At 60.2% G+C, this 18,878-nt stretch overlaps 1 protein-coding gene across 3 annotated transcripts; it reads left to right on the plus strand.

The window, feature by feature from the left end:
* Positions 1-1,148: 1,148 nt before the first annotated feature.
* On the plus strand, positions 1,149-18,752 carry LMNB2 (lamin B2). Of its 3 annotated transcripts, none has more exons than XM_038567889.1 (12): positions 1,149-1,366; positions 8,125-8,261; positions 12,870-13,026; positions 13,196-13,321; positions 15,615-15,785; positions 15,867-15,992; positions 16,245-16,465; positions 16,563-16,851; positions 16,932-17,039; positions 17,545-17,664; positions 17,919-18,032; positions 18,631-18,752. In XM_038567889.1, exons 1-12 carry the CDS (start codon positions 1,163-1,165, stop codon positions 18,670-18,672), a joined length of 1,815 nt encoding a protein of 604 aa, XP_038423817.1. In that variant the 5' UTR covers positions 1,149-1,162; the 3' UTR covers positions 18,673-18,752. The 3 variants fall into 3 exon arrangements, with proteins under 3 accessions (XP_038423817.1, XP_038423818.1, XP_038423819.1); XM_038567890.1 differs by lacking the exon at positions 1,149-1,366 and adding an exon at positions 1,702-1,772; XM_038567891.1 differs by lacking the exon at positions 1,149-1,366 and adding an exon at positions 7,287-7,720.
* The last annotated feature ends 126 nt before the right edge of the window (positions 18,753-18,878 follow it).

The raw sequence follows: 18,878 nt of genomic DNA on the forward strand, positions 1-18,878 counted from the left end.
GTATAATAGATATATTATAACATTGTAGTAGTTTCAGGTGTACAACCTAATGATCTGATATTTGTGTACATTGTTGAAATGATCACAGTCAGTGCAGTTAGCGTCCATCAGCACACATAATTTTTTTTCTTGTGAAGAGAACGTCTAAGGTCTACTCTCTCTGCAAGTTTCAAATATGCGGATACAGTGTTATTAATTACCTCCCCTTGATTTATTTATTGTATGACTGGAAGTTGGTACCTTTTGACCCCTCACCTATTTTGCCTGCCTCCCACCCCTCCACTGGCAACCGCCAACCACCTGTTCTCTGTATCTGTGAGCTCGGTTATTTTTTTTTAAGTTTATTGTTTTATTTTATTTTATTTTATTTTATTTTATTTTAGTAATCTCTACAATCAATGGGGGGGCTCAAACTGATAATTTAGAGTCCTATGCTCTTCTGACTGAGCCAGTCAGGTGCTGCTGTGAGCTCAGTTTTTTATTTTACATTTTACATTTTATCTTTTTTTTTTTTTTTTTTTTTTAATTTAGTTTAAGGGGATCCCTGGGTGGCTCAGCGGTTTAGCGCCTGCCTTTGGCCCAGGGTGTGATCCTGAAGTCCCAGGATCGAGTCCCACATTGGGCTCCCTGCATGGAGCCTGCTTCTCCCTCTGCCTCTCTGTCTGTCATAAACAAATTAAACCTTTACCATTTTTAATTTAATTATTTTATTTTATTATTTTATTTTACATGTAAACGACATCACTGAGCTTGTTTTTGAGTTTCCTTCACCTCTAATTGTAATAGGACTCCAGAGAGGGGGGTAGGAGATCCAAGCGGGGACAGTGGTTATTGGAAAGAAACCCGGTGTCATTTGCGGTCGAGCTGGGGGTTTCAGGCCGGAGACTCGGCCCCGGACGCCAGCAGTTGGAGGAACAAACAGCAAAGCACAGCGCGGGAGGGGGTCTCGCCCGCGCAGGGAACTACAGCTCCCGGGCCGCCCCGCGCAGCCGCGACAGACTACAAGTCCCAGGCTGCTCCGCGGCGGCGGGCGGCGAGCGCCATCTTGGTCGGCGGCGCGGATTGAATGAGCCCGCTGCGCCGCGGCCGCCGTCCCGAGCCGCGCGGGCCCCGAGCCGCCGCCGCCGCCGCCGCCGCCGCCGCCCCCTCCGCCGCCGCCGCCATGGCCACGCCGCTGTCCGGCCGCGCGGGCGGGCCCGCCACCCCGCTGTCGCCCACGCGCCTGTCGAGGCTGCAGGAGAAGGAGGAGCTGCGCGAGCTCAATGACCGCCTGGCGCACTACATCGACCGCGTCCGCGCGCTCGAGCTCGAGAACGACCGGCTGCTGCTCAAGATCTCCGAGAGGGAGGAGGTGACCACGCGCGAGGTGGGCGCGCAGCCGGGCTCCGGCCTCGGAGGGGGCGCTCGGCGGGCCCCGCCCACCGGGGTCCCCGGGGCTTGGGGGGGCGCGGGGGGGCTCCGGCCTCGGAGGGGGCGCTCGGCAGGCCCCGCCCACCGGGGGCGCTGGGGCGGCTCCGGCCTCGGAGGATGCCCCGCGGGTTTCGGGGAACACCCCCCCCCCGTGAGGTCTGGAGGCCAGGCGGGCCCTGCCCACCGAGGAGACCCTCAGGGGGTCTCGGGGAGAGGGGCCCAGGCGGGGGGTGCGCCCTGGGGCAGGCCCCGCCCACGGAGAAGGCCGCGGGATCTTTGGGGGACCTGTGAGCGAGGGATGCGGGATGCTCTCTGGACCGGGCCCCGCCCACCGAAGGTTTCCCCGGCTTTCTCGGGCGCCTGTAAGCGAGGGGTGCACCCTGGGGCAGGCCCCGCCCGCCGAGGGCCCGGCAGGGGGTTTCATGTACCCGCCCCCCCCCCCCCCCCCAGTGAGGCATACGGTCCTCCGAGGGATCCCCTAAGGGATCTCTGGGCGACTGGGGGAGCTGGGGCAGCCCCGAGCCTTGAGTGCTCGGAGATCTGGGGATCCCCTGGCCAGGATCTCTTAGCTCCCCTAGGAGTGGCGGGGAGCCCCGGGATGCATCCGGATGCTCCGGCGTCCTGGGAGATGTGGTGGGGTTCTCTGGTCTCCGAGGAGCCTGGGAGTTCAGGCTGTGGGAAGGGGCCCTGCGGAGGGTGGAGGGTGGAGGGTCTCGTGGGGGTCCCTGGGGGGCGTCCCATGCGCTGCTCTCCATCCAGCTCTGCGGAGTCCTGTGCTGAATTCCGGGGAGGTGGTTAGGCTGCGGGCTCCATCTCCTACCCGCACCTGGGCTGGGGGGGCGCCGGAGGGGGGGGGGGGCGTCTGATGCCCCAGGGGAAATTGGAGAGGTCCTCATTTGGGCCCTGGGGCACCCGGTTGGCTGATGGGATGGAGCCTGGTAGGCTCTACAACCTGGAGGGGATGAGGGGATGGGGTGACGTCTGGTTTTGGGGATCCAGCAGGAAGTTTTGGGTTCCAGATGGGTCCCAGGGCTTCACTACAGACGGAGGAGGAAGGGGCTGGGCAAGCCCCGCCCCTGGGGGGGCATTCGAGGGGCCGGGTGTCCAGGGGTCCAGGCCGAGTTCTTTCCTTGCTTGGGAACTGTGGCTCCAGCTCAACTCTACACCAGCCCTCACTGGGCCCAGGCCCTCCCCCCCCCTACTCAGCCAGACCCCTGCTGGCCCCTTAAAACCCAAATGGGGTTCCTCTGAATCAGGGGTGCGGTGCTCAACGTTGTAGTTCCCCCTGAGGGCCCAGTAGGAGAGCCAGGCCCTGAAGCCAGAATGTGCTTGAGCCTCGGCTGCCCTGTCCTGACTGTGGACTGTGGGACAGACTCGTGGGAGAGCAGCTGGGGGGTCATTTCTGGGAGCCACTTGCCCTTTGTGTGACTTTGGGCAAGTCACTTACACTCTGGGTCTTGGTGCTTCTTCTGTAAAATGGAAACATTGCCCCCTCCTGTGCTACCTGCGAGGCCTTGCCTGTTAGTGTTTATTTTGTAGAAGGAGGACAGGCGCCCAGAGGAGGTATCCCGTGGGTTCTGTTGCCTCTGATAGTTGCCAGGATAGGGAATGGCTCAGAAAGTGGCTTGGGTGATGGAGACGAAGAAGGTTCGTTGGTAGGAGGTGCTGTCTATACTGCTTGCGCTTGGATTCAAATTCAGATGCACCCTGCTTTTAGTCTGTGTGACCTTGGGCGGGTTTTGTTGTTTATAACACGGAGCTAGGAGCTAGACTCGCCCGCCCTGGCCCTCCAGCGAGCGTGGCCGCCTGCCTCGGCCACGCGTGTGTCCTCAGGATGCGGCCTGGTGCCTGCCTGCAGGGAACCCGGGTTGGTTGCTGCGCCGTCCGCATTTCTCGTCTTTCCCTTGGCCTGGTTGTGCCACCTGCAGATGGGGTGATGAGCCTGCTGGGCCCAGTGGAAGTGGGTGCCAGCCTGCACCGCGTGGGTGCTGTACCCAGAGTGCGTGCAAGAGGGCCAGGGGAACCCCATCAGGCCCGTCTGTCTGGGCAGCAGCGTTACTCCTCGGCTGGTCTGGGCTTTCTGGAATCCAGACGAACTCACGGGAACAAAGGCAGTCTTGCTGTGGGTGATAAACCTGCCCCACTGTGACCTCAGGGGCCATGCAGGGGCTCTAGGTGTCACCTGGGGGTGAGGGGTGTGCCCTCAGCTGGAGCTGGGACTTGCAACCAGCTTGTTCCCCTGGAGCTTCCAGCTGCCTGTGGGCCAGGTGATGAGTGTCCCTCTCACCTGGGCAGTGGGGGGAGCTGGTGACTGCTGGTGGGGGGGTGCTGGAGCGGCGAGCCTAGGGTGCCCTCATGGGCTGTTCAGAGGGCTGGACCTGGAAACGGCCTTGGGCTACAGTGGGGTCCAGGCTTGATGGGCTGCGGTGAGGTGGGTGGGCAGAGGCGCAGAGGGCGCTGGGAAGGTGGCTCCAGGAGGAGGGACGTGGGCTGAGCGGTGTGCGCTTTACCTGTACAGCAGCTTCTCACCTGGATGGACGCTGCTCCAGGGGACGTGCGTGATGCCGGGGACATTAATGTTCATTGTGTTCCAGGTGCTCCTGGCATTGAGTGGGTGGGGAAGGGGTGCCGCACATCCCCGCCCCCCGCCAGTGCTCAGGGTGGCCCCACCCCAGAGGATGTTCCAGCCCCAAATGCCATCAGGAGAAGCCACCTCAGGAACCCTTTGAGGATGTCTGTAAAACGTTACAAGCGTACCACACGCTCGCAGTAAAGTCCAGTTGAGGTGCGTGAGGGAAACCTCAAGCTGCCAAGCCCTTGCCCTTCTCACACACACGCTCGCTCTCACGTGCCCACGTACGAGTCCACCCGGGTATCCGAGGATACTTCTCTTGTTCGGGTGGGCAGTGCTGCTGAATACTCGTGTGCTCGTATCGCTGGAGGGTTTCTGGAAGGACTGGGGCCGGGCTGGGCGCAATTGCTGTTTGAGAGAGCTCCTGGGTGCTGGCAGGGAGGGATGGGACCCAGGAGGGGGGGCAGTTCTCCAGGGAGCCTCCCCAGTCGGGTGTTAAGTTTCTCTAGCCTTCGGTTTCTTTTCCCTTACCTGCTCAGGTGTCCTGTTGCTGTGGGGGGGTGGGGTGGGTAGGGGGTTCCCTTGGGTGGACCCAGGGAGCTGGGTGGGCGGAAGTAGCAGCACTGGGGGTGGCCTGTGTTTGGGGGTTGCCCGCAGAGCTGTGGTTCCCAGCCGGGAAGACTTCGTGCCCCAGAGACACAGGAACAGGAACGGGTCACCTCGGGTTATCTGGACTTCCCCCCATGCTACCCCTCCCCGGCCAACACATGCTGACACATTTGTTCACTCTTGGCGCTTGCAGATGCCATAAAAGACCAGACAAAAGGCCCAAGCCACGGGTCTCCCATTGCTGCGCCCGGGCTCCGCAGTGACTGTCACAGGTGCCGGGAGGCCTGCCCCGAGCACACCTGTTAGTGGCTTGAAAGAGGCTGGGAGCTTGTGCTCTGCAAGAATGTTCTGAATTGTCCCAGGGCTGCAGCGGGGTTGGCAAATGTTTTCTGAAGAGGCCAGAGTCAGCATTTTCGGCTCCGCGGCCCGGAGGTGTGGTCACGGCCCCTCAGCCCTGGGGTTACCGTGGGAGGCCACCCGCACCCCGCGCAGGGGGACGTGCAGGGGGAAGGGCCGGGCTGCGCGCCAAGAAAACCTTATTTATACGCTCTGAGATCTGAATTCCTGCAGTTCACCTGTGTCGCCAGATTTCTCCCCCGCCCCCAGCCCCCAGCCCCCAGCCCCCAGCCCCCAGCCACTTAAAGATGTACAGACCTTGGTCCTGGGTTTGCAGGCGGGGACGAACACAGCGGGTGGGATGGAATGTGGCCCGAGGGCCTGGCTCCACCGGCCTAGATAAGCGACAGGGGCCACTGCAAGAACTTAGTGCTTTAAGTGATCTGGACAACTGCGGGTCTTGAACTCCCACCTTGAGATCAAGGGTTGCGCGCTCCCCCGACGGAGCCCGCCGGGCACCCCAGAACGCGGTACTTCAAACAAGACGCTGGAGGTGGCGGCGAGAGTGTGGCCTTGGTGCAGGGTTGGGACGAGGGAATCGGGGGGTGCCAAACATCTCAGTCGTGGAGGCAGGCGATACGGTGTATTTTTGTGTCCTCAACCTTATTTTGAGGCTAGTTTTAGATTTACAGAAAAATGGCGAAAGTATGGGTTTCTGCGTACTCCAACCCGGTTCCCCTAGTAATGCCCCCCCCATCAGCGTTTATCACAGTGATTTTACCAGTACTGACGTCATATCGACGTCATTGGCTAACACCCATACTTCATTTGGGAGTCCTCAGTTTCCCCTCACTTCTCTGTCCCAGGAGCCCTGGGGACCCCACGAGGCGTTCAGATGTCACGTCTCCTTGGGCCTGTTGGGGTAGAGACCACTTCTGAGGCTCCCCTGGTGTGGTTGCCCTGGGCAGTCATGAGGAGCACTGGTCAGGAATTTGTAGGATGTCCTTCTGCTGGGGTCCACCTGGTGTTTCCTTGGTGTCGGGCTGCGGCAGTGGGACAACTAACGTTTTGCTGGAATGTTTAAAAAATTAAAATTATTGGCATGCCCCCTGGCTCAGTCAGTGGAGCATGTGACTCCTGATGTTGGAGTTGTGAGTTCAAGCCCACGTTGGGGGTAGAGTTTACTTAAAAAAAAAAATTTAAAATTAGTGCAAAGCTTCCACTGACTGAAGTATGGAGAACTTATTTTTTTTAAGGTTTTATTTATTTATTCATGAGAGAAACAGAGGCAGAGATACAGGCAGAGGGAGAAGCAGGCTCCCTGCGGGGAGCCCGATGCGGGACTCGATCCCAGAACCCCGGGTCACACCCTGAGTCGAAGGCAGATGCTCAACCACTGAGCCCCACAGGTGCCCCCATCGAGAACTTAAATACAGTGTCATGACCGCTTCTCCTGCCCCTCCCCCAAGCCGGCTCAGTACTAGGTCACCTTTATGACTGCTGTGTTGGTTCCTGGTCATCCCGGGACCCCCACCTGATGTGGGGGTGTGTGAGAAAGGACCCCAGTCTGGGGTGGCGGAGGGGATCTTGCCCACCCCCCCGGCTTAGGAGAGTTCTGGAAGGTAGGATGGCAGGACACAGAGCTGGGCGCGTAAACATGGGTGCTCAGCTACCTCTGGAGACAGGAGTGGCCACTTTGTGACCTAAGGTTGATTCCGGAGTCCAGTTCCCAGCGTTGGAAACATCGGGCGTGGCCACAGGTGACCGGCTCTGCGGGAGGGAGGCCCCTGCCGTCGCAGTGGGCGGTGGTGGCCAGGGTGCAGGAGGGAGAACCTTCGTCTCTGCTCCACCAGCATGTGTCATCCTCTTGGAATTGCCCCCAGTGGGCCTGCTCTGCCCTGCAGCGACGGGTCAGGAGAGGCCAGTTTACTGTTCTGTGCCTCCGTTTCCCCATCTGTGAGATCGGGCCCAGGAGCCCGTGTCCCGCCTTACCTATGGGATGAAGTGACTGGGAGCTGCTGGACCGAGGCCCAGGATGCGCAGGCGGGGGCCGGGGGGTCGCGTGTGGAAGGCGGGTCTCAAATGGGCTGTTAGAGCCCCAGCTCTTCTGAGAAGTCCCAGGTCCGGGAAGCTCCTCGGTCCCTGCAGGCGCGATGGTGGTCACCCCACGTGGCAGGTCCTCGGCAGCTCCCCGGCCCCCTCTGCTCAGGGGCCTTTCCCGTGGAAGGAGGGGTCCCAGCCACCGTGCACCCCCAGCGCGACACCCGCTGCGCCCAGAGTGGCCCGGGAGCGCCTGGGCTGGGCCTCCGCCCGCAGCTTTATTGAACTGAATTCCTGTCCCCTGCGGCTCTCGCATCCCGCTGTGCGCATCGGTGGCTTTAGCGTGTTCAGAGGTGTGCAGCCATCGCCTGTCCAGCTCCAGAACATTCCCGTATCCCCCATAGGAGCCTGGCCCCCATCAGCAGTCACCCCCCACCCGGTCCCCAAGAGTCCCCTCCCCGTCCGTGGAGGAGCCGGTCCTGCACGTGTCACACACACGAACTCACACCCTGCGGGGCCTCCTGTGTCTGGTTCCTTCCCTGAGCACCAGGGACTCGGGGCCCATCCCTGGGGCAGTACGTGGGCGCCTCACTCCTGCTCACGGCCTAGGGATGTGCTCGTGCGTGGGGAACAGTGTGTATCTGCTCGTCCGCCGACGGACATTGGGGTCGTTTATACCTTCTGGCTGCTGTGAACTGTGCTGTGAACACGCACATGGGTTCACGTGGATGCGCATGTCGCTTCTCCTGGGCGGTAGGTTCCGGCAGTGGACTCGCTGGGGTGGAGGGGACCTGCCCTGCTGGCTTCCACGGGCCGTGGGATTTCTTTGTGTTGCCGATATTTGTTCCCCTTTGTCTCTTTGACTCTAGCTGCCCTAGTGGGGTTGAGGGCCTCTCCCTGTCCCGGTTTGGTTGCAGGTACCTGTGAATACCTGCGCCCGGCCCTATGCACGGTGGGGGGAGGCTGGGGGCGAAAAGGCACGAGAAGCATGAGCCGTGTGCCCGCTGGTGGGTGGCCGGGGCAGGGGATGAGGGGACATGGCAGGTGGGGCTGGCTGGGCAGGTCCCCGCATCACTGGGAGCTGTGTCCAGCCCGGGGGCCCCTGCTGCTGGTGGGGAAGGGGGTTCTCCCTGAGCTGGGCCTCCTGCTCCCCTCAGGTGAGCGGCATCAAGACGCTGTACGAGTCGGAGCTGGCTGATGCCCGCAGGGTGCTGGATGAGACGGCGCGGGAGCGGGCCCGGCTGCAGATCGAACTGGGGAAACTGAGGGCCGAGCTGGAGGAGGCGAACAAGAGGTAGGTGTGCAGCGGCACTGGCCGCCCGGACGCCGAGGCGTGGTGTGTCCAGGGCAGGCCTCCCCACACCTGGGCACCCTTGCTGCAGGGTCCTGCGGCTGGCCCCGGGGGGTGCGCACCCCTGGAGGGTGCTGTGGCCTGGCTTTCTACGTGCCCCTTCCCACCACCTTTGTCCCCTCCCCCCCCCACGTAATTCAGCCCCAGGCAGATTTGAAACCTGAGCAGCTGCCCTGAAACAGAGTCTTGGGGAGCTGCTCCTGCTGGACCGCCGCTCCCAGAGAGGCCCCAGGCCACAGGGCCCAGCCTCCCCTCGGCCCTGGATTCGGGAGCCACTGGTGTGCACCCCACCCCTGCCATGTCGGGGCCCCAGGGACCTGGACGTGCTCCCTCAGCCTCCAGGGCTCCTGTCGGGAGGCCCGCCGGGGGAATGGGGTCTGCTTCCCTCCCGTCTAGGAATCCCAGAGCGTGGATCCAGGCCGGGTGGGTGGGAGGCCTTCAGGCCCGGCCTCTTCTCTTCTAAGGCACGTTCCCTCGGGTCTGCTTATGAGTAAAAGGCCCGTGGATGGCGTGGAAACCCGGCGCCACTGGTGGGGATGGTACCTGAACAAAGTGCTTCACAGAGGACACTGTACGGGACAGCACGTGGTCAGATGTGATCAGGGCCGGACTGTCCTTGTCCCTACTCGGGTAAACTGAGGCAGGGGCCAGGCTTGTCCAGGGTCCCTCAGCTTGGCAGTGACCAGGACTGAGTCCTGGTTCGGAGCCCCCACTCACAGTCCTAACTATCAACAGGGTCGCCTTCGCATTTGTGGGATTTTTTTTCTCTTCTTACTTATTTTTTTTTAAGATTTTATTTATTTATTCATGAGAGACAGAAAGGCAGAGACACAGACAGAGGGAGAAGCAGGCTCCCTGCAGGGACCCCGATGTGGGACTCGGTCCCAGGACCCCGGGGTCACATCCTGAGCCGATGGCAGACGCTCAACCACTGAGCTGCCCGGGTGTCTCCATTTTATTTTAAATAGAGTTTGAGGGGTGGTAGTTAGGCAGTTTATAGGAAGATGAGTAGAAACAAAGTATCTAAAATCTCTTCTCTAGTTCCCTTCTGGTAAACACCTTACACACCACGCATTAGCAAGTGTGCAATGTCAGAGACAAGGCAGCGCCAGAGCTGACGTTAGGGTTCACTCCCGTTGGGCAGGTATATAAGGAAGCTGTGTCTGCCAGTATAGCGTCACTACCCTGAAAACCCTTGCTCCACCTGTTCCTGTCTCCCTCCAAACTCCCGGCCACCACAGGTCCTTTCACCGCCTCTGCAGCTCCGCCTTTTCCAGAACGTCCTAGACTTGGAACCACATGGTGTGTAGCCGCCTCAGATGGGCTTCTCTCAGGGATGTGCCCCTGGGTTCTTCCGTGGAGAACACAGCAGAAAGTCCAGAGGTAGACCCACACAGTCAAGGCACCCGGTCTTTGGCCAAGGAGCAAAGGCCATCTGCACTGTTAAACAGCCACGTAGACTGTGTATCTCATCAATTATTAGTTTTTTTCTTTTCTTTTTTTTTTTTTTAAAGATTTTGTTTATTCATGAGAGGCACAGAGCGAGACAGAGACACAGGCAGAGGGAGAAGCAGCCTCCTTGTGGGACCCCGATGTGGGACTTGGTCCCGGGACCCCGGGATTATGACCTGAGCCGAAGGTAGACACTTAACTGCTGAGCCACCCAGGTGCCTCAATTTATTAGGTTTCTCTTTTTTTTTTTTTTTTTTTTTTTTTTTTTTAGGTTTCTTAATTAAAAGATGATTTGTGCTTTTTGGGGAAAATTGAGTGAATTCCAGAGCCTGGGACTCCAGCCACTCTCTAGGATCAGTACAGATTCCAGAACCCTCCAGATGCCTGTGATCCTGTGTTTGGCTCCTTCTCTGGGCTAAGAAGCCCTGTTTTTTTTTTCTGCTTATCAGTCACAGATGCTCTCTGTCAAGAAAGCAGAAAATGCAAAATAGTTTAAAGAAAAAAATAAAAGTGGGGATCCTTGAGTGGCTCAGCAGTTTAGTGCCTGCCTTCAGCTCAGGGCGTGATCCTGGAGTCCCCAGATCAAGGCCCGCGTTGGGCTTTCTGCATGGAGCCTGCTTCTCTCTCTGCCTGGGTCTCTCATGAATAAATAAATAAAATCTTAAAAAAAAAGAAAAGAAAAAAGTAAAAGTCTGCAGCAGGAGCAGCTTTCACCCAAACGGAGCCATCCTGGCTGGTCTCGTACTTTCTCCCCTGCATGCCCCCACTGCAGGGGGCTTTTGCCACAAGGAGCCTCTTGTAGATGTCCCTCCTTGAGCCATCAAGTGTCCTCTGTGCCAGGATTCTTTCCTGACTGCCGGGATGTTCCATGCCCGGGGCTGCTGGGGCCGTGTTAAGCTGCTCCCATTGTTCTGCGACAGTGTCTGTGGCTGGCAGCTGTGCCCACTGTCGCAAGAGTCACTTTCCTCAGCCTGCAAGCAGATTGGCCTGATGCTGGGCTTGGCGGGTGGCAGGCGGGACAAGAGGAATGGCCAATCCAAGGATTTGTGGCCCCTGCCCCACAAGGCAGGCTTCCTGTCCTCGCTGGGCCTGTGGACGCCTCTTCCGCCCTCCGGCGCTCGGGTGCCTCACTTTCTGTTCTAGGCGCAGGAGCCCTTCCAGAGCCGGGAGATGGGGCTGTTGAGATCTGGTGTTCTTTCCCTAGCCAATTTATCCCATCCTTGTGATGGTAGGAACGTGGGTAGCTGCGTGGAGGGCCTGACAAATCCTCCAGGACTTACTGTTAGACAAATGAGGAATTTGCGTTAACGCCCTCAAGCTCGTAAGACGTGGCCAGTGAGACGTAAGCCAGTGGGAGGCCCCAGTACCCCTGCTTTCTGGACCATTCTGTGTAGCTCTGGAGAATCTGAATATTGGATAAAATTGAGAAATTTTCACATTGAGGCACTAGACTGGCTCAGTTGGAAGAGCACGCGATACTTGATCCTGGGGTGGTGAGTTCGAGCCCCACATTGGGTGTAGAGATTATTTAAATAAACTTAAGAAAAGTAAAGAAGTTTTCCCCATCACCTGATGCCTCTGTTCCTGGCACCCGGGCTTCGTTGCTGATCTCAGACTTCCCAGGCACACCTCGCCCGAGGGCCTCTGCACTTGTGCTTCCTCTGCCCGAATAGTTTTCTCCCGGAAATAACGGATGTGGCTCATTCTTATGCTCCCCTCATTCAGATCTATTTCGGGGGCTACCCCTGGCAGGGCTTGCGCAGCAGTGCAGTTCCCACCCGGTTCATGCTCCTCCCTCCCCTCCCGTCCTGCTTCCCCTGCCTTTCTGTTGCAGACTCGTGTCTGACAGGTGGCATGTTTCACTGTCACCGCCACCCACGAAGACGTTCTGCATCGGGAGAGCAAGGGTGTTCCCAAATGTATCTCTGGCATGAGAGTGGCTTTCCCCACACAGTGGGCTCTTGGTAATGGTTGACAGACAAAGATTTGTTTCCCCAAACTCCGCAAAACCTGCTCTAGGGGCTTAGGGTTCGAAGCCCCCCGTGAGCAGGGGAGGCAGGACTGTGTGGCTTAACTCAGGAATGGGATGGCAGGACCCCGAGACCCTCGTGGAGGCTGATGATAAAATGTTCGAGTGGAGCTCTGTGTTCCCAGGGCTGCTTTTGAGGACGCGGGCAGTTCGGGAGCTGAAGGCACTGGTCTACACCACCCCACCTCATGTGAGCCGATGCCATGGCCCCCGTGGTTCTCGCTCACTGGGTGGATGCTGCTCAGCCCCCATAGTGCCCCCGTGAGAGGTGTGCTGGGAGGAGCTCCTGGGGGCCCCCACTCTTGCTGGGGATGGCTCTGTCACCTTCTTGGGCTTGCATTCAACTCCAGGAAGACTGAGAATTCCATTGAGAGGTGTTGGAGAGCCTCAGGCCCATGCTGGTAATGGCTGGCTGTGAAAAAATCAATTTGCTGTCTTTAATATTGGGGGCATCGTCTACTAGAATATCAGAGGAGCCTGCTTAAAATACGTCAAGGTTGCAAATAAGATTGACTTTTTAAAGGCTGACATTTTAATATGCAACTTTAAAAAATTATACATTAATTTCTTTTTTTTTAAGATTTTATTTATTCATGAGAGACACAGAGGGAGGCAGAGACACAGGCAGAGGGAGAAGCAGGCTCCATGCAGGGAGCCCAATGGGGACTCGATCCCGGGACCCCCAGGGTCATGCCCTGAACCCAAGGCAGACGCTGAACCACTAAAGCCACCCAGGGGTCGCTATACATTAATTTCTTAAAAAGTCATTATCCCATAAATGATACCTCCTGTGTCCCCAAATCACCAAAACCTGACATTCAAGCTCTTTCTTGGAGGTTTTTCGGAGCGCTTGTATTTGTTAGCTGATACAGAGCAGTTTTGAAGAAGGGGCACCTTCTGGGCCGACGGGCCGGGCTCCGTTACCCCAGAGCCAGGGTAGGTCGGCCCCTGCAGCAGCTGCCCCCACCGCCAGAGGCCAGAGGAGCTTGTCCCTGGGCCCCCGACACTGCCTGGGGGGCTCCCGTAGCCCCAGACTTGCCGCCCTTGCTGACCCCGCTCCTGACTTGCAGCTCCAAGAAGAGGGAGGGCGAGCTCACCGTGGCCCAGGGCCGCGTGAAGGATCTGGAGTCCCTCTTTCACCGGAGTGAGGCGGAGCTGGCTGCCGCCCTCAGCGACAAGCGCGTCCTGGAGAGTGACCTGGCAGAGCTGCGCGCCCAGCTGGCCAAGGCAGGTTTAAGGCGGCAGGCGGCCTGTGGGGGGAGTGGCCTGGGCCGGGTGTCCAGCCCCCCGACACCCCCTGCTGGAGTGCGTGTCCGAGGGGATCCCTGGGCCCCCAGAAGCCACACGGTGCGGCAGACGAGGGTCGTCACCTCGCTTGCTGGCCTGTGTCTCCCAGGCGGAGGATGGTCATGCCGTGGCCAAAAAGCAGCTGGAGAAGGAGACGCTGATGCGCGTGGATCTGGAGAACCGCTGCCAGAGCCTGCAGGAGGAGCTCGACTTCCGGAAGAACGTCTTTGAGGAGGTGAGTCTGGGCCAGGGGGCCTTCCCTGTGTGGGCACATCGGTGTCCTCCCACTTTCTGGGAGGCGGGGTGCGTTTCCTCCCGAGGTCCCTCGCCTCTCCCAGCCTCCGGGGACACTGGCTCGTCGCTGCATCCCTCCACCCGGGCTGCCTTCACGTAGCCTCTCCTCGGTCTCTGCTCTTCGTGTCTTAAGAGGACGCGAAGAGGGCCCTGTCATTGGGTTAGGGCCCACCCAGGTCATCCAGGACGATCTGATTGTGAGACTCTTATTAATCTCATCTGCAAAGTCCCCTTTTCCAAATAAGGTCACACCCCCACGTTCCGGGGATTAGGACATGGACATGTTTGGGGGCACCCCCCCCCCCCCCGAACCCAGGGCAGACCCTCTCTGTGAAAGGCCAGGGGAGGGCACACTGCTGCCTTTGCTTCTTGGGTCCACCCCCCCACCCCTCCGCCTCTTAATCCCTGGGCCCGGGCCCTTGGGTATGGCATTCCTGAGTGACGTTCCTGGCAGAGCGAGGGGTTCTGTGTCTTCTGGAAGGGGACGTGGCTTGGCGGCCCCCTAGCTCATCATGACAGAGCCCATTGTCCTGTCATGGTCCTGAATGGAACCTCAGGCCAGCTGGTGCATGCACTCAGTGCCCCTGGGGAGCTGCTGCCAGGAAGGATGCCCGTACGACTGAGGAGTGGCTTCCAGCTGCAGCCAGGCCCAGTGAGAGCCAGGCCAGGGCTGCCAGGGGAGGTGGGGAGAGCCCGGGAGGGAAGCCCTGAAGGCATCTGCCGGAGAACTGGGGCCTCGGAGGGGATCTGGAAGGGGCGGAGGAAGAGAGCTATGCGGGGACCTGTGAGGGGAGCCTGCAGGGGCTCCTGGAGGGGCTGGCAGCTGGGAGCTCTTGGCGGGGAGCCACGCAGGGGGCGCTGCGCGGGGGGGTGTGCTGCTCTGGCTTCCATGAGCTTCATGGCCTCTCTGTAAACAGGATTGGCTTCCTTGAGAAACAGTCCTATTGTTCTTGCAAACTGATGGCACAGTGTGGTAAGTGCCTGCTTTCTGTGCTGGAGTGAGTTTCTTGGAGGAGGGAGCCCCCTTCCCTTGGAGCCCGGGGCTGGTGAACAGTGCCCTCTGGGTGCACCTGACCCTACCAAGTCTAGGGCCCGAGCCGTTGGTTTATTTATTGTAGCTATGGCGACCCGCAGGCTTGGTCCTGAGGGCCGGGTCTCTGTCTTGGATCCCAGGTACCTGAGATGGGCTTGGTAGGAATTCCTTTTTCTTCTTTTTCTTTCTTTCTTTCTTTTTTTTTTTTTTTTATTAAAGATTTTATTTATTCATGGAAGACGCAGAATGAGAGAGGGAGGCAGAGACACAGGCAGAGGGAGAAGCGGGCTCCATGCAGGGAACCTGACATGGGCCTCCATCCAGGGTCTCCAGGATCACATCCTGGGCTGAAGGCGGTGCTAAACTGCTGAGCCACCGGGGCTGCCCTCTTTTTCTTTTTTTAAGATTTTATTTATTTGAGAGAAGGTGCATGTGGGTGGGGCAGGTTGAAGATCTGAAGCAGACTCCCCACTGAGCACAAAGCCCCAGCTCAGGGCTTGATCCTATGACACTGAGATCGTGACCTGAGCCGAAACCAAGAGCCACCCATTGGATGCCCAACTGAATGAGCCACCTGGGTGCCCCTCATCAGGAATTCTTTTAACAACAGCTTTATTAAAATATGCCTACACATAAAACTTTTGAAGTGTACAATGTGGTTGATCTTGGTACATTCAGAGTTGTGCAGCCTTCATCTCTAACTCTAGAATATTCCGTCAACCTAAAAGGACACCATGCCCATCAGCTGTAACTTCCCACCCACACCCAAGTCCCCTTCCCGTCCTTGGACGAGCCCGTCCTGCACGTGTCCTACACGTGGACTCACACACTGTGTGGCCTCCTGTGTCTGGGTCCCTCCCTGAGCGTCTTGGGCTCAGGGTCTGTTCCCCGGGTGGCACATGTGGGCGCCTCATTCCTTTTCGTGGCTGAGTAGCGTTCCTGTGCATGGGGGACACCTTGTATTTACCTGCTTGTCAGCTGGGGGACATCTGGGCCGTGTCTACTCTGGTGACTCTGACTCCTGCGGCCGTGAACTGTGTGAACAAGAACCGGGAAGGTTCCCCAGCGGTTCATTGTTTGCATAGTTTTGAGCCCTGGCCTGGGCGTGGCACTTGGGTTGACGACACTGGTGACCAGGAGGCAGGTGAGTGGCAGGGCCGGGGCCCCACTGCAGTGCAGTGATGACCTTGCTGCGCCCCAGGAGGTGCGGGAGACCCGGCGGCGGCACGAGCGGCGTCTGGTGGAGGTGGACAGCAGCCGGCAGCAGGAGTACGACTTCAGGATGGCTCAGGCGCTGGAGGAGCTGCGCAGCCAGCATGACGAGCAAGTGCGGCTGTACAAGCTGGAGCTGGAGCAGACCTACCAGGCCAAGGTGCTGGCCGGGGCCGGAGGGTGCGCGGCGAGGCTCCCTGGCCGCCGCCAGCCCCTCACCGGCCTGCCCGTGTCCCTCTAGCTGGACAGCGCCAAGCTGAGCTCTGACCAGAACGACAAGGCCGCCAGCGCTGCCCGGGAGGAGCTGAAGGAAGCCCGCATGCGGCTGGAGTCCCTCAGCTACCAGCTCTCCGGCCTCCAGAAGCAGGTGACTCCCGAGGGCCATGGTCCCGGGCCCGCCCCCGCAGTGGGACCCTCCTTCAGGCGACTTGGCTGTAGACGAGCCACGAACCTCATGCTCGGGGGTCCTTCTGTCCCCCGCCCACCCCAGGGCCGCTTTCCTGCTGTGGGCGCCCGCCGGCTCAGGCAGGAGTGGGGAGAGGCCGCAGCCGGGTGGGCATCTCTGCATGAGCCGCAGAGGCAGGCCTGACCTGGCCCCGGGTCCCCTGCCACCTGCCAGGCCAGCGCAGCAGAGGACCGGATTCGTGAGCTGGAGGAGACCATGGCCGGGGAGCGGGACAAGTTCCGCAAGATGCTGGACGCCAAGGAGCAGGAGATGACAGAGATGCGGGACGTGATGCAGCAGCAGCTGGCCGAGTACCAGGAGCTGCTCGACGTCAAGCTGGCCCTAGACATGGAGATCAGCGCCTACCGCAAGCTGCTGGAGGGCGAGGAGGAGAGGTGGGGCTGGGGGCGTGGGGGGCAGGGGCGGGGAAGGGGGGCCCCCGGGGTTCCGCCGCTCAGGAGCTCCGGTCTCCCCTTCCCCTCTGTCCCGCAGGCTGAAGCTGACCCCCAGCCCGTCGTCACGGATCACTGTATCGCGGGCCACGTCGAGCAGCAGCAGCAGCAGCGTGTCCACGGCCGGCCGCTCGGGCCGCAGCAAGCGGAAGCGGCTGGAGGCGGAGGAGTCGCCGGGCCCCGGCTCGAGCGGCATCGGCTCCGGCAGCAGCAGCAGCAGCACCACCAGCTTCCACCTGGCGCAGCAGGCCTCGGCCTCGGGCGGCGTCAGCATCGAGGAGATCGACCTGGAGGGCAGGTTCGTGCAGCTGAAGAACAGCTCGGACAAGGTGAGCGGCCTCCGTCCCCACGGGCTCGGGCGGGGCCTCCTCCCCGAGCTGTGTGTGAGGCCGGGTGTCCCCTGTGCCAGGACCAGTCTCTGGGCAACTGGAGGATCAAGAGGCAGGTCCTGGAAGGGGAGGAGATCGCCTACAAGTTCACGCCCAAGTACGTGCTGCGTGCCGGCCAGACTGTCACGGTAGGTGGCCGTGGAAGGGCGGGCTGCTGGGACGGTGGGGACAGTGGGGCCACTCGTGGAGGGGGAAGCGGCAGTCTTCACTGCCCAGGGGACTACTGGGAAGGGTAGCTGGCATGGGGCTGGGCCGGGGGCAGGCATGGAGTGATTTGGCTCTGGGAACATCCGCCTCTTGTCACGGGTCACCTGTGCCAGCGTCATGCCACTGGAGCCCTTTGCAGCGCCCTGGGACGTGTCAGCATTCATGGTGCGGGGGGCCAGGCTGTGTGGGCTGGCGGGCACTGCACAGGGATAGAAGACTCACAGGAGTGGCGCCCTGGGGCCGCGGGGCACAGCTCGGCCTGTGTCTACTGATGGGAGAGCCCGTGGCCACCGTGGAGCTGGGGGTTGTCGGTCCCGACATGTCATCCTTCGGCCGGACCCAGGGATGGCGATAGGGAGCTGGCTGCTGGAACGTGGTACTGGGGACCGAGCCAGTATTGACGGGGAGGCCCCCCTGTGTCCCCAGGTGTGGGCAGCTGGCGCGGGAGTGGCCCACAGCCCCCCCTCGACGCTCGTGTGGAAGACCCAGAACAGCTGGGGCACTGGCGAGAGCTTCCGGACTGTCCTGGTCAACGCTGATGGGGAGGTGGGTGCCGAGGCCTGCCAGGGTCCCTCCTAGAGGCACCCCCCCCCCCACGTCCAACCCTTACTGCACCACTGGGCGCACAGGGGCCCGGGGGCGGAGCTTTGGCTCGTGGGGCCCGTGGGTGCAGCCCTGGGTCTGGTACGTGGCTCTGCAGCGTCCGGAGTTTGGCCGGAACATCCTGACCTGAGCGCCGGCACGACGGGCTGGTGTCCGTCCCCCAGGGGTCAAGCATTTGTGGCTCAAATCTTGCACAGGAAGTGGCCATGAGAACCGTGAAGCAGTCCTCGGTGGTGCGGGAGACGGAGAACGGGGAGGAGGGAGAAGAGGAGACAGCGGAGTTTGGCGAGGAGGATCTTTTCCATCAGCAGGTAAAGGCCCCAAGGTGGCAGCCGGGGATGTGCGCTGGAACACGCATGCTCACGCGGGCAGGCGCACACGCACACCTGGCCGGGTCCGGGCCTGGATGCCCTGCAGCTCGCCGCCGGGGTGGGCTGTGGGAGCAGTGCCTTGCATCTGGGTTCTTGCCCGCTGTGTGGACCTCGGGTTCTGGCCCGGGGCCCCCAGGAGCACCTCCAGGCAGCAGTGTAGCCCTGAGGGTCCTCCGCGAACGGGCCCTGACGCCGCTGCTCCCCCAGCCCGAGAGACCGGGGCTTAAGAAATGGTTTTTTGGGGAAGGGCTCCTGAGGTCCTGGGGCCGAGCTGCAGCAGCTCTACGAGGTAAGGCTGGTGTCTGACCTTTAGTTGTGACGTGCTGTGTAGCTCCCAGCAGAAGCAAGGGGATGTGGAAGGTTCTGGAACAGGGATAGGTGAGGCTGAAGCTGCTGGCCGTCCGCTTGCTGGGAGCTGCTGTCCTGGGGTGGGCAGGCCATGGTCCGGCCTCTCCCCGGCAGGGTGGCGGGCCGCCAGCTACCTGCCTGGCCAGGTGGGCACGCATCGGCCTCTCAGGCTGCCGGCCTTTCTTTCCAGGGGGACCCCAGGACCACCTCGCGAGGCTGCCGCGTGATGTGAACGGAACTCGCCTCATGGCTCGTCTTTTTTCACTCAGCCACTGAAAACTATTTTTATATCATTGGCTGTCTTTAGTCCTTGATACGTTTCTAGAGAATTTGTAGGCATACTGCCGGAACACGGGGCGGCTTGGGATCTTTCCTCCGCCTTCCTCGGACCCTCCCTTCCTCGCCACTGGCCAGACATTTTTTTTGGTGCCCCATTTC

Source organism: Canis lupus, chromosome 20 (assembly GCF_011100685.1).
Source record: "Canis lupus familiaris isolate Mischka breed German Shepherd chromosome 20, alternate assembly UU_Cfam_GSD_1.0, whole genome shotgun sequence".
NCBI lineage: Eukaryota > Metazoa > Chordata > Mammalia > Carnivora > Canidae > Canis > Canis lupus.